General features: G+C 39.1%; 1 protein-coding gene across 1 annotated transcript in view; it reads right to left on the bottom strand.

Annotated features, from left to right (window-relative positions):
• Positions 1-13876, bottom strand: part of slc4a3 (solute carrier family 4 member 3) — a 134345-nt gene that overhangs the window by 108899 nt on the left and 11570 nt on the right. The window contains exon 2 of the mRNA XM_041806767.1: positions 2112-2491. Within this exon, the coding sequence (XP_041662701.1) occupies positions 2112-2165 (54 nt within the window). The 5' untranslated portion in view covers positions 2166-2491. The remainder of the gene's footprint in view (positions 1-2111; positions 2492-13876) is intronic.

The following is a 13876-nucleotide window of genomic DNA, read 5'->3' as shown; positions in this document are numbered from 1 at the left end:
TTGGTAGAGAAACAGTGCCTGAATCAATACTTTTAAGAGGAATGTGGTAAGGAGGTGGTGAGTGAATAAAAGCTGTCTTGAAATCATAAATAATTCAAAGAAATACCTCAAAAGGATGTCAGTAGAAGTAAAGTGAAGGTCTAACTTCTATTTGTAAGAGGCTCAAACATTTGGGGTCTCTCATTTGGAGTGGCAGACGGTCATATCAGGGCGGGGGGGGGGTTCTAAGATGAAGCACAAATCTGAGATTTCATTTTGTACTGTAATGGCTGTGCTGATACCAGATTTTGGTGCTCATCCCTATTTGCAAGTACGTCACATGAATCTTCTCAGCTTGGGCATGGTTAGAGGGGCTGCATCACTGTAGTGACTGGGGGTAAGAGGTGGGGGAAAGGACAGACTGTGCAGCCAATGGCAGCTCCCAGTCACTGTTTCCGATTCCTTATGTAGCAGTTTAGAATAATTTTTACATTTTGTACCTCTGAGAGGATAGAAGGTATGGAGTCAGTGCAAGGGAAATACTTAGCCTAGTTCTGTGTTACTGATTAGTAATTAACCAATTAATAAATTGAAAACAGACCTATGTAAAACAATCAAAAAACATTGTTTGTCAAAGCATTTAGTTTTCATCTTTCGATCCCTGCTAGATCATTGATTAAACAAATAAGATGTGCAGCCTTCATTTGGGTCATTTGGGTGGTTCATGTGTCTCACAGTACAGGTTCCTGCAGATGACGTCACGCAGCAGCAGGGAACTCCTGATGGGGGGCAAGAAGTTATTTCTGCATAGTATTTACTACCAAAGCGGCCATGTTAGGAGCTTTTCGTGACTATGCTGAGCACTCAGAATGCAAAACTGAAAACATTCTTGATTCTCGAACTACTTCTGCAGCCCAAAAGTAGTGAAATATTCAGCCAAAAAAAAAAAGAAAGAAAGCTCACAGTGGAATGGCAGCAGGCAGGCATTTAAAAAGTCTGTCTACAGCCTGGACGAGCGGAGTCACACAACGCTGGTGTATGGTCCGTTTCCACAAAGCAGTCCAGTTTAGTTCAGTACAGTTCTGACATGGTTCAGCACATTAAACTCTGATCTTGCCCATGTTTCCTCAGCTGATGCCTGTCAAGTCTCACTCATTGTGACAAGAAATCTGTCTCTTTCAGAGATCCAGATCATTTTGCAAAGTTCAATAGAAACGGTTGTTCTGCTCCCAAACAGCTCTTCATTTGGTACCAGTTAGGACTGAATAACAACAAAGGATGGAGGAAAGGAAACTGGCACTCAAACATAAGCTAGCTACTGTGGCTTTACTTGGTCACTTACCCAGTAGGGTTTATTAGGTTGATAGTAGGCACAGATAGACTTTTAGCTGAACACAAGACTCCTCAAGATTCTTGGATCCTTTCACCTGGCTAGATGACAAAAGATCTTAGGAGGTCTGCAGGACTGAGTATGTATTATTGCATCCATGTCAGGAAAATTGGTTAAACTGTGAAAAAAATTGTCTTCTAAAGAGTGCAGCGTACAAGGCCATTTACAGCTGTTAAGTTCTAACTTTCCTCCATTTCCATTCATTTCTAATGGCTGTCCCCCACTTCCTACACAGACATTTGTGTGTCATCATATTCACTGCAAAGAACCTTGCACTGCTGTGCAAGTAACCCATGCTATGGGCACTCATATACCCACATAACGTCACAGATGCAGGCTTTTCAACTTTGCCTTAGCTCAAAGGACTCAACAACCGTATACAAAAATAATTTTCAAAAAGCTTTCAAAGCCAGATAAATTCTGATTTTTGTAAATGTAACAAGAAACGTCTTGTCATGGTGGCTGCCATCAGTTGAGAGTTAAAACCCCCAAACTCAGCCTTGAAACCTAAAACCACCCCCACTGGGCATTTAAAGGAAATTTTCTGTGTTAATTAAAAGGAAACCGACATTTTCACTTCATTCATTAATTGCATTCTTTGCATGTATATTTGAAAATGGAGCTTGTGGTTTGTATTCCCTTTTAAAATCAGAGATCACAACATCTTTTTTAATCAAGCTCTACAGGACTTCCTACATTACATAATCACTGAAACAACGTAATGTGTGAAGTTTTCCCTTACCTCTTGTAGATTAATCAACACATCTATCTCTGGGGCATGACCTCCTGTAGCCATGGGTCCCGGCGTGCAGCCAGTGGGTGAAGAATAGCTCTGTGATGAGAACAGGGGGCCTGAAGGGGGGTAGGCTTGTGTGGCTGGAATGAAATTAAAGGGGGACTAGGGATGGAGCAGCTATGGGGAGGGATTTATAGGAGAGAGATGTGACAGGATGAACTCTTCTAGAGGTAAAGGGTGATGGGGATGGCAGGTGGATGAAGGGAGCAAGCAGGAGAGGATGCAGGGAAAGACGGGTTGCAGAGCAGCAGGAACTAGGGGGAGGATGGGGATCAGCCTTTCTCTTTCAGGGCTGGGGGTCCTGGAAGCCTTTGGGGTGGCATAACCTGCAGGACAATGGGCAGGAGAAACACAATGATTACATTACTCATTCATACATGAGTAACTGGTGGCAAGTAATGCAGATATAAGCAAAATGCCATTACTTTAAAAAATTATAGAACTTATAATAATAACCACAATTCCAAAAAGCTGTTATCGATTTTATTGATTCGTTGTTGCAGCTCTGGTCTAAAATGTCATTCAGTGTGGATGACACTGATTATCCTGTTGAGACTCGCTGTCGTTGCTAACTGCTGGTGTTGTATGTCAATAAAGGCTGGTGTTTCTGCAGACTTTTACCTTGTTTATTGCACATCTTGCATGACACATGTCCAACTCCTGAGGGTGTGCCATAGGGGAAGTGCATTTTAAAACTACCATAACAGCGTTTACGGCGGTATTGATTCTGTTACATCTGTTTTGACTCCCATATCAGCAAGGAGTAGGGCTGAACGATTTGCAAAAATAATCTAATTGCGATTTTTTCCCCCAATATTGCAATTGCGATTTAATATGCAATTATTCTCAGGTTCCTCATCTAATGAATTGTTCAGCAAACGAAAGCATAAAACCATTCAATATTATAACCAGCACAACATTTGATAAATAAAACTAGGGATGACTGATTTGAAAAAAAATTCTAATAGCAATTTTGGCTTCTATAGCAAATTTCACATCAATTGCAATACTGAAGGGGATACAGTTTTCATACAACAGACATTTGAATGTGTGCGTAATGTGTAGAGCATAAAATCTTTGCTGCAAAAAAAATGTATTAAACTTGTATTTTGACACATTTCAGGTCAAGGGAATATTGCAATGTCTGCGATTTGAAAATTGCAACAGGCCATATTGCGATTTAATCTCATTTGCGATTAATTGCCCAGCCCTAGCAAGGAGTATGTGACAATATATTCTATATATATATATGTTGACTTGCCAGACCGAAACAAATTTTCCACTTCAGGGTTAGGCTTAGGGTTCTCAGATGAGCTCCAGAGAAGTCAGTGCCACTCCTGAATGTTGTTGATATATGCCTTTTGTTTGCACTGTGGAGTCTTAACTTAAATTTTTTATGCAGCAACTAACCTAAATTTCCAAAAATTTCCTTAACCTAACCAGTATTTTCTTGTCCCTGTCCCAACATTTTTTGTAACATCAATCATCAAATCAATCAAATTCAGAAATCCCTTATGTTTAAAAAAAACATTTTTCCAGTTTAAATGTTACATATCTTGTATATGAGGTAAGTTCAACTGAATATAGTAAAAAATTATTTGCAAATAACTGTATTCTCTTTTTTTCACATTTTAAACAATGTCCCAACTTTTTCAGAACTTAGGTTTGTATGTTCTATAGCTTTAGAATAGAGATATATGATTATTAGGGCCCAATCTCTAATGTATCACATCATGTCATGACTACTTCCCACCCACATGATGGTGTTTTTTTCCTAATGAATACCTTTATTATCATACAATCTCTGGGCTCTCAGTGGTGCCTTTATCTGCTGCCATGGCGACAGAGAGAGAGCCTTGACAAGCCAAGAGCCCCCATGTGGATTCAAAGCAAGGGTGATGTGGTCACACCCATGTCAGCCCTGCCACCTTCATGGACTAATTACCTCAGTTTATTACTCTTATTGTGGGATCTACTCTATGATGTGAATACTGCTTCTATTGCAGAGTCTCTTCTAAGATTATGTGACTTTCCTTCCATCCTCTTAACCCCTTGTGTTAAATACTCTTCCCATATTATGGTCTAGAGTTAGTTGCTTTACTTGGGGCCCATAAACTGTCCCCAAAATCTTGAATTTCCAGCTGAGATGATATTCAGTGCACCTACTTTACAGACTCTCAAAATAACACTCCAAGGTTTTTACCAGGAGCAGAAAAACATTGAAAGATCTGATCCTCTTCAAAACAAGTGGAGCCAATTATGTAACCTTGTAGAAACTGAGAGCCATCACAAACAAGCTCACATAGCAAGTAAAATTCTGCCTCTTGTCAAAAAATAAAGCCATAAAAGAAACATTGATGCTCAGTTGAACACTAACACACAAGTTCAATGGAAATGTTGAACTATCAGGGTAATCTCTTTTGACATTTATTCAGAAAAATGTCATTGATATCAAGAATGTCTTTTTCAAGAGTTACCTGGCCAGACAGGCTGCAGTAGATTTAACAAAGATGACATGTACATGGAAGGCCCAGGGTCAAGTCTGGCAAATATATCTAAAAAACAATCTCATGCAGAACATGAGATCCATAAGTAGGTTTTTACTGGGGTTTGGTGTGACACACTAATGACTGTCTCTATGAATTGAGAAGAGGACAATAGGACTCAACAGTGCTCAACAGAAGACCCCGAGAGTAGGGGTGGGCGATATGGAAAAAAGATCATATCACAATTGTTTTTATGGCCGGATGACGATCTTAATTTTATCACGATTTTTTTCATTACATTTCTAAGACAAATTTGCAAGTTAGTGACCAGAAAAAACAACCTTTTCTCTGATTTTTCTCTATTTCTTCTACACAATCCTGTAGGCCAATGCAATATATGTTTGTTTGTGTGTATGTATATATATATATGTATATATGTAGAGGTCTTATCCCACAATATATTAAAGCTCCAAACATTTATTTTCCTGCATTCTAAACTATTCTGTCTTCTGGAACCAATTTCTAAATTTTCTGCACCACTTTAGAATTATTATGTGTGTCTTTGTCTGTGTTTTAAAAACTACTTTACTGTTTATTAAGCACATTTTGTCATTTTGATTTGCATTTTAAAGTATATGGTCTTTAAAATGAATTCCTGCAGCTGAAGCTTTAAACAAGTAGTCTGTTCATACAGTATGCAATTTAACATCACATTTACTTCAGCCTTGTTTACAGACTGCCAGATAAAGAAAATATACATATAACACACATTTGATGAATTTTTGAGACATGTGGTTATGCAGTTAAGTAGTGACTGTATGTTATTTTAACGCAATTTTGATTTTTATTGAAAAAAGGTCGTGTATACATTGATTTATTGCTCTGAATAAGGCTGTGATGAGCAGTGACACAAACGTGTCACACTGGCACCTGTCTGCTTCTTACAATGAAGGAGAGAAGAGGAGGAAAGGCAGGATTACGTGCTGCAGCAGTATGATAGAGGCCAAAGAAATGCATGTAAATCAAGGGTTTAACTGTTTAAAACATTTTCTAACAATGATCCACGTCTGGACCTCGCGGATATCACTGCCTCCCTTCATAAAAAAGACGCTGATGTTATAACGTTTCACCTCTGACTGCGTTATACTGACGTTTACTTGCCAGGTCGAAAGGCTTGAAAATAATAATTGAAAGCAAAACAATGTCGGCTGTAACAGCTACAACAGTAGGCATTCTGCCTCAAACACACTTTACTCTGATGGTTCAGAAAACCAAGACGAAGCTTCGTATAAGAGTTAGAAATCATCATGAGAACTAAATCTTAAACTTCACTTTTACTTTTAGTGTGAGGCTCCGCTGCATTGGGGGGGGGGGGGCTTGAAGTAGTAGAGCCGGTCCCACGATAAAACAAAGCAGATCCCCGATACGTTCTATTTTTTCACGATCTGAGATTGTCTTATCACGCACCCTTACCCGAGAGCAAATGTTCTACCGCTTATTGATATCAGGTCAGGGTGTCAAAGTAGACAGAAGATGCAGGAAAAATTTCTGGCATGCATGTCTTGGTGAATCATTGTCATGGGCATCCTGGATGCATTGAGGACTATGTTATTGATCCAGTACAAGAGCACTGTTTGCACTGATGTGTGACGACGAGTGGCAATGATGCAAAATATACTAGATTTGTTTAGCTTAACCATGCCACTAAGCAAATACTTAACAAAGTCTTATATACTAAGGAACTGTGTAAGATATATTACTAGAAAGTGGAAGCGTTTAGGAACAACAGCAAAACTCCATGAACCAGAAGACCACGTCAAATCACACAGTGGGGTCAAAAACTGCCGATTCCACAGCTGAAGAGTTCTGAACTTCCACTGGCATTAATGTACGCACAAAAACTGCAGCAAGAGCTACATGAATGGGTTTTCATGGCCACGCAAGCCTCACATTATTAATCCAGAGCCAAGCATTAGATGAAGTGGTGTGAAGCACACGGACACTCAATTGTGGAGCAGTCGTAATGTGTTCTGTGGAGTGACCAATCATGCTTCTCTGTTTGGAAGTGAGATAGGAGAGTCTGAGAACGTTACCTGCCTGACTGCATTGTGCCAACTGTGACGTTTGGTGGAGGAGGTATAATACTAGTAATGATAGTGAGCCAGGCCTTCTCATCCACCATCAGTGCCTGATCTCATATTTGCTCTACAGAATGAATGGACACAAATTCTCACAAAAACACCCCAAAAACTTGTTAAAAAAAACCTTCCAAGAAGAGTGGAGACTGTTGGAGCTGCAATAGGTGGGCTAAGTCCATATTAAAACCATTACAATGTCATTACAGTCCCTGTTGGTATAATGGTCAGGCGGGCGGATATTTTGTCCATATAGTGTTTACGTTTTTGAAGTGACCCCTTAATTTATATGCAGTGAACAGGCTAGTTTTTATCCAACAACATACAAATGAGTTGAATTTCAAACTCAAAGTTTAACTCCTAAGAAAAAATTAACTTCCAGTCAACTGACCAGCTTCTGATGTACTGATGTGTTTTAGTTCTAGTTGTTTCCCTGAAGACAAAGATAGATATCTGATTGTTTCCCAGAAACAGATCCAGCTAAAGCCACCACTTGACTCTTCCTAATCCTTAGTCATTAGTCTAACACTCACCCACACACATACATCAACAAACAAGAGAACAAGAGAAGGCACCTTGGGACCACTTAATCATCCTGATGATGCCAAAATAGACACAGCTGATAATTTTGGTTTTAGCATGGAGGAAACAGGTGCCTCTCATCCATGTAAACATGCCAGGGATTGTTGGTCTGTAATTATTTCTGGGCAGCGTGAGAGAAGGCGAGCCAGACAATTGGCTTTTACTTGAGCAGAGATCTTGTCAATCAGTATTAGTCTCAAGGATTTTAGTCAATGTGCAGCTTTTTCTTTCTAACAAGAGGAGACTGAATAGAAAAGAATGAAATGTGTTGCTCATTTGAGCCTTCTTAGAAGAGCAGGGATTAATCCGTCTTTGTATTGTTAGTATATCTTAGTGATTTTCTTGTGTATCTTGTGGTAGAACAATAATGCTTAGTATTTAGAAGAATGTGGCATCACTACAGTGTGAAAGGTCATGGTTAATCAATCACTGAAGCTCTGCTGCACCATGTTTTTCTGGTCTTGTGCTCAAAAACAGGCCAGAACTTTGTGTTGCATGAAACGAATAGAAAGTGACACCTGGTGTGCCATGATTAGCCAGCAATGCTACAGTAGCTTTGACAGGCTATGACAGAGTGGCACAACAGTGTAGCTTTGTGTCCACAAAAGAAAGGAGTAAAGTCAGCAGTGTCGAGGCATTACAGGCACAGCAATAGTGACGGAGGGAGAAAAAGTAGCTGCTCCAGTGCCAAACACCTCCCAGTGCTACACTAGATGTGCAAGATCACATTAGAAGCAGGGTTTTTTTTCTTTATAAAATATGGAATTGGTTTAACTGACACACCAGATAGGCTGTCTCATATATACATTGCATGGGATATTTGTTTCACAGTTATCTGGGAAATCTCCCATATGAAGTGTTTGGGAAGGGCAGGACTTCAAAAAAAATCTTGAAAGGTGATTGGACAAATGTTCTGTCTGTCACATTCATAACAGGCCAATCAGAGCAATGAAAGAAAATGAGGTAGAAGGCATGCACAACGCCTGCAAGTAACATGAGCTCAGGCCCTGCTGTAGTGTATAAACGGTGGAACTAGTTGGTGGATATTATTAGGAGAAGAGTGAAAACACTCTCCTCTACACCGGTGGCAGCCATTACTACTTGCTTACAACTAAACCCCGCCCATAGCTACCACCTTGTTCTCCTCCAATGATGCTGATTGATCCAGTTCACTTAGACCTTGCACAACTGTTTCAGACGAGAGCTTTGCAAGCAGGATCTACCTGATGACAGACATAGAATTTGGACAATCCATTGGTATTTGTACCAAATATAAGGCTGTCAGTTCCAAGCATTGAATGCTTACCTCTAATTTCCTAATACAACAGCTGTGCCTCAGTCTGCTCCCAAAGTCTACTGCCTAGTAAATCGCTTCCATTCTAGTCAATCTTTGCAATTCCATGGCACGTATTCCGGTCCCTCTCCACCACATACCAGAAGTGCCACTCTGCTCTGTTGCACTGGAGATATGCACCAGGTTGCCATATGGCATTAATTTATGTACAGCAGATCATTCCAAACTGCCAGAAAAATGTGCAAATTATCCGGTCAACTTCAGAATACAACACAATGCACAGACTCGTGATCATTTATCATCACCAGGGTTGTCCCGATCCAGATCGTATGTATCAGATCAGAGCCAATATAAGCATTTTTAATTAATCGGAGATTGGCAATTTGATCCGATCCACCCAGCCAATCATTTACATCAGCTGTTGTAGATGGAGCACAATTTACGGCAGGCCGTAAATGCACCAGTAGCGGTAGCAGCATTAGCATTCCTGTGTTTCAAAATGTCAGCAGTGTGGAAAAACTTCAAACGTGAGGGTGAAAACAGTCCAGTCCCCTCTTGCAGCATCTGTAACACCGCTGTTTCATGAGGTGGTAGCAGCAGAGCTGCGTTTAGCTCTACAAATTTGACCCATCAGCTCCAAACTAAACATGCAGCGGAATACGGTGACTTCACTATAGCAACAGGCAGCTTCATCAAAGCAACAAACTCTGGACTTTAAGAGCAAAGACAAGTCCCCTCGAGGAAGCAATAAGCCAAAAAAAATTTTGATTGTCTGATTTAATTCAAACTCTACACTAAGTGAAAATGTAATTTAATTTTTTTTGACAAATGATTTAAGCAAAACAGAGCTATTACACCATTCTAAGCAGAAAATTGATTTTATGGGTTTTACAACAATGTTGGTTGTACTGAGTTAAATGGAATAAGTTTGAGATATCCAGTTGTTATTCAGTTTACTTCAGTTATTTTTGTAAACAAAAACAATTGAAACTCTTATCTAAGTAATTATGAGTATCGAATTGGGATCGGGACAACCCTAATCACTACACCAACACTATGTCTCACCCTGTGGTGCAGGCAAAAGGTAATTGGGAGATTATTCATTCATGCTTAGGTGGGAAACCACAGAAGCTCACATAAAAACACATTCTTTTTTAACAAACATAAACCTTTCAACTTCATAATGTACTCAACCATGGCAGAAGCAATAAAATCATGGAATCATGTCGGTATGAACCGCAAATCAATCCCAAACAGGCAAAATAATTTGGTTTTGACATAGTAACCCCACATCAAGTCGGAGTTATCGCGTGATCTTGTGCTCTCATCTAAAGCTGATCAGGTCTGTGCAGCGTTGTGCAGCACTCAAGACATACCTTCAGTGTGCAAGATTGCTCCAAATTGATTGTAGCAAAACTCATCCATGTCAGAGTGCAGCAAAAGCACAGCCAGCATAGTGGAAGCTGTAGCTACAAGCAATACTGCATCTGATTCTCCTTGTAAATAGTGTGACATTAAATGCTTTAATTTTGAATGTGGGCAAATGAGAGTTTGGGGCTTTGATTGACAGGCCTTCGACAACTCTGAGCGGAATAGTTTTACCTCCATGTTAATACCAGTCAGAGCATTACACTTTAACAGATATTATTTATGCAAAACGGTCTCATATTTTATCTTATGACAAGCTCTGCTGAATGAAGAAAGTGAAAAAAAACGAGGAAAAATTTTTGTTCTACATGCCTGATACCTTCTCATCTCCCTTTTTCCTTGTTCCTCGCCTATTGCAATGCAAACGACAGAGTTGCACTGTGCAGCACTGCTTCAGTTGCACTGCTGTCAGGACTCTACAGTAGGAATAAATGTAATCAGGCTGACGCTTGCTCACACCCTATGTAGTTAAGACACACTGTGTTATAAAATTAATGTTATCAGAATTAGAAACTAAAGTTATTAAAAATATATTGAAATCATTAATGTATTAGTTACTTCTTTTATTAATGTTTATTACTTGTTCTTCAAAAGGGAGCAATAAATGACTTCAATTTTTTATTTTTTATTTTTTGACAAAATGCGTGCCATGGCTCCCTCTGCACATATGCCATAAAAGAAGAGCGGGTGTTCTCAAATTGCCACCAAAGATGAAACCTATGTACAAAAAAAGCACAGCAGGGTGTGCAGTACAATAGTTGTTTAATCTTGATTATCTTGTATTTTCAATCATGGGGAGCCTGGATCATACTTGCAATTGGAGCTTGATTAATTACCCAGCACTACTTAGAAGAGTAGTTTTGATAAACTGTGTGTCAATATGAGGCTAAGAGTCAAACAAGGTTTTGAAGAAGCTTTCAGAAGGCCAATAACAAATAATGCCAGAAATGAGGACACAAAACAAAAAGTCTTGCACTGAATTGAGCAGGCATTATATGAATTTTAACAGTGGATGTAATAAAGCCGCAGGAACTGATGTAATATAGCTGATAAGTCCCAGAGGGCCCATCCTGTTTGGAGCTGCTGTTTTCTCACTGTCACAATAAGATGCCCTACATCTGCCTCAGTTTTATTCCGCTGACTCATTTTCTCCCTGTGAGACAGTTACAGCTGGCTCATAGCACACATTATGCACAAGACGCTGCACAAATAAAAGTACGAAGTCGAGCTGAGTGTGTGGAACAATTTGGGTTTATCTCTGGAGAGCTGTTGTGCACAATACAGCGTTATAACACCATGATGCAGCTGCAAGACAAAACTACAATGAAAATGTAATGATCACAGCACTGGACCTTTTCTTGTATGGGTTTGGTTTGAATACAATTGTTCAGAAAGCACATCTAACCTTCATTTCTCTATCTTACGTAAATCTAGGTTACTTAAGTCTATTTGCTGTGTATAACTTTACAAAATTATTCAATCTTACATGTTCTCAGGCACATAAACATACAAATTTACCAACTTTAATTTCTCTGATTCAGTTTTTGACATGCAAAAAGCAGCTTCTGTGATGTATCATGCAGGCACATCTCATCTGTAGCTTCAATGAGCATTTTATGAGGAATTCCCTGATTCTTTTTTTTTCTTTTTTTCTAATTTGCTGCAGAGAACAACAGCTATAATCTACACATTGAATTGGCTGATACTGATACAGATCAGTGATTTGTTATAGCAGCTGGTGAACAGGTTGGTCTGTCTACTTAGCTTTGTAGTGTACTGAGACTCTCCTACAGATGGCAGTATAACCTGATAAAAGGAGCACCAAAGTCATCCTTATTCAGTCAAGAACATGCATTTACTTCCTCCGTTTATCAAAGCAGTACAAAACTGCCCTAGAAGCAATGGAACAAGTATATTTCTGTAAGAACAACCGAATAATAAAATGTGATGATTTATACATTGCACATGTTCATTTATGTGAATAAATTAAAACATTAACTAAAAGACAGAAAAAATATTAGGCCTATTTAACAGGCTAAACAGTACAAATGGTCCAATAAATTAATGGCATTAAGTCAGGTGCATTAATCAACTGATGCAATCATTCCATAATTCTAAGGAAACAAACATTAGATGTATTCAAATTATCTATTTCCCTATTCAGCTAAACTCGTATCTAAATTGTGTTTAACTGACTAGTCTAAAGGGGAGAAAATACTTAGAGAGCAGTCAAAAGCATCACAGGGTGTCAGCGGGTATAATGTCCAATATACTGTGTAGAGTGTGGCTAAAGTAAGCAACAAGCTCCGCCAGCCTTTGTTCCTCTGCAGTTTAATACTTTGCTAGTAGTTATACATGAGGTTAACCCTTGACAGCCTACATACAACTTAATTTTAATTTTTAAGTTCAAAAAGCTGCCATACTGTGCTATTCCTACGACATGCTAGCCGCTAAGCTTTTCATATTTACATCTGAAGTGCCAGGGGAAAGCTCCAACAGGAGCTACAGGCCATCAACTGAAGCAACAACAGCTCCTAGTGGCAGGAGGCTTCATTACAATTATGAAAGAATATTTGGCAGGGATTTCAGGCCTTTGTTTGTAGAAAATTCAAGGCTATTAAATCTTGCACCAGCTTATTTGAAATACAAATTTAACCCTTTAAACCGGTACATTTTTACATCCCTCATTCAAATGGTCACTAAAACCTACGCCCTAAATTTCCATTCTTACAGCTGCATTTGAACTGATCTTGATGACATAGTTTTCATTTTCCCAACTGGACCTCAAATGCATTGTACTGTAAAGTTATGCCATCTCAATTACTTAGCTAACTAGCTCTTATCCAGCCAACTTAATCACAGGCTTCATTGGATAACTTTATTTAACCAATGGGACCTGAAACAAAGTTATGAGGAAAACAGTTGGAAGCTTTGAGTGGAGGAAAATGACCATCCTGCAGCTTCAGCAAACAAGGTGACAGAGTTCTCAATTTAATTTGATTCACAATGCTGCTGTGTGTTTTGTGAAAGATGACAAGAAGCATTAAGTCTGATCTATTCATCACGTAAATAATGAAAACCTGTAGATAATTATCAGTTCCATGTCAATTAGTACATCTCTATCTTAAGTTAAAATGAGCGACAATCACCTCACTGGCTTCATGAATAATACTACATATAAAGTGAATGATCAAAACATTGACAGCCTAATAAAGCCTGCATATACTCACTGGCCACTTTATTAGGTACACCTTGCTAATACTGAGTTGAACCCCCTTTTAACCCTCAGAACTGCCTTTATTCTTTGTGGCACAGTTTCAACAAAGTTTTGGAAACATACCTCAGAGATTCTGGTCCATATTGACATGACAGTATCACGCAATTGCTGCAGATTTGTCAGCTGCACATCCATGACGTGAATCTCCCATTCCACCACATCCCAAAGGTGCTCTATAGGACTGAGATCTGGTGACTGTGGAGGCCATTGGAGCACAGTGAACTTACTGTCATGTTCAAGAAGCCAGTTTGAGATGGTTTGAGCTTTGTGACATGATGCATTATCCTGCTGGATGTAGCAGATGTACCAAATTAAGTGGCCAGTAAATGTATGTTTTTAACTCTACACAGCCATGGACTATAATCCATTCTAGTTAACATTTTTAGAAGGAACACTACTTTTAACACTAACAATACTTTTGCAACTCAAATGTGCTTTTTTGAAAATAAAGCTGCACTCTCATGTTGCTTGGTACTAGGGATGTCTTGATACCAAGATCTTAAACTTGA

This window comes from Cheilinus undulatus, linkage group 15 (genome assembly GCF_018320785.1).
Source record: "Cheilinus undulatus linkage group 15, ASM1832078v1, whole genome shotgun sequence".
In the NCBI taxonomy this organism is placed as follows: Eukaryota; Metazoa; Chordata; class Actinopteri; order Labriformes; family Labridae; genus Cheilinus; species Cheilinus undulatus.
This window is presented reverse-complemented; position numbering and strand designations above follow the sequence as displayed.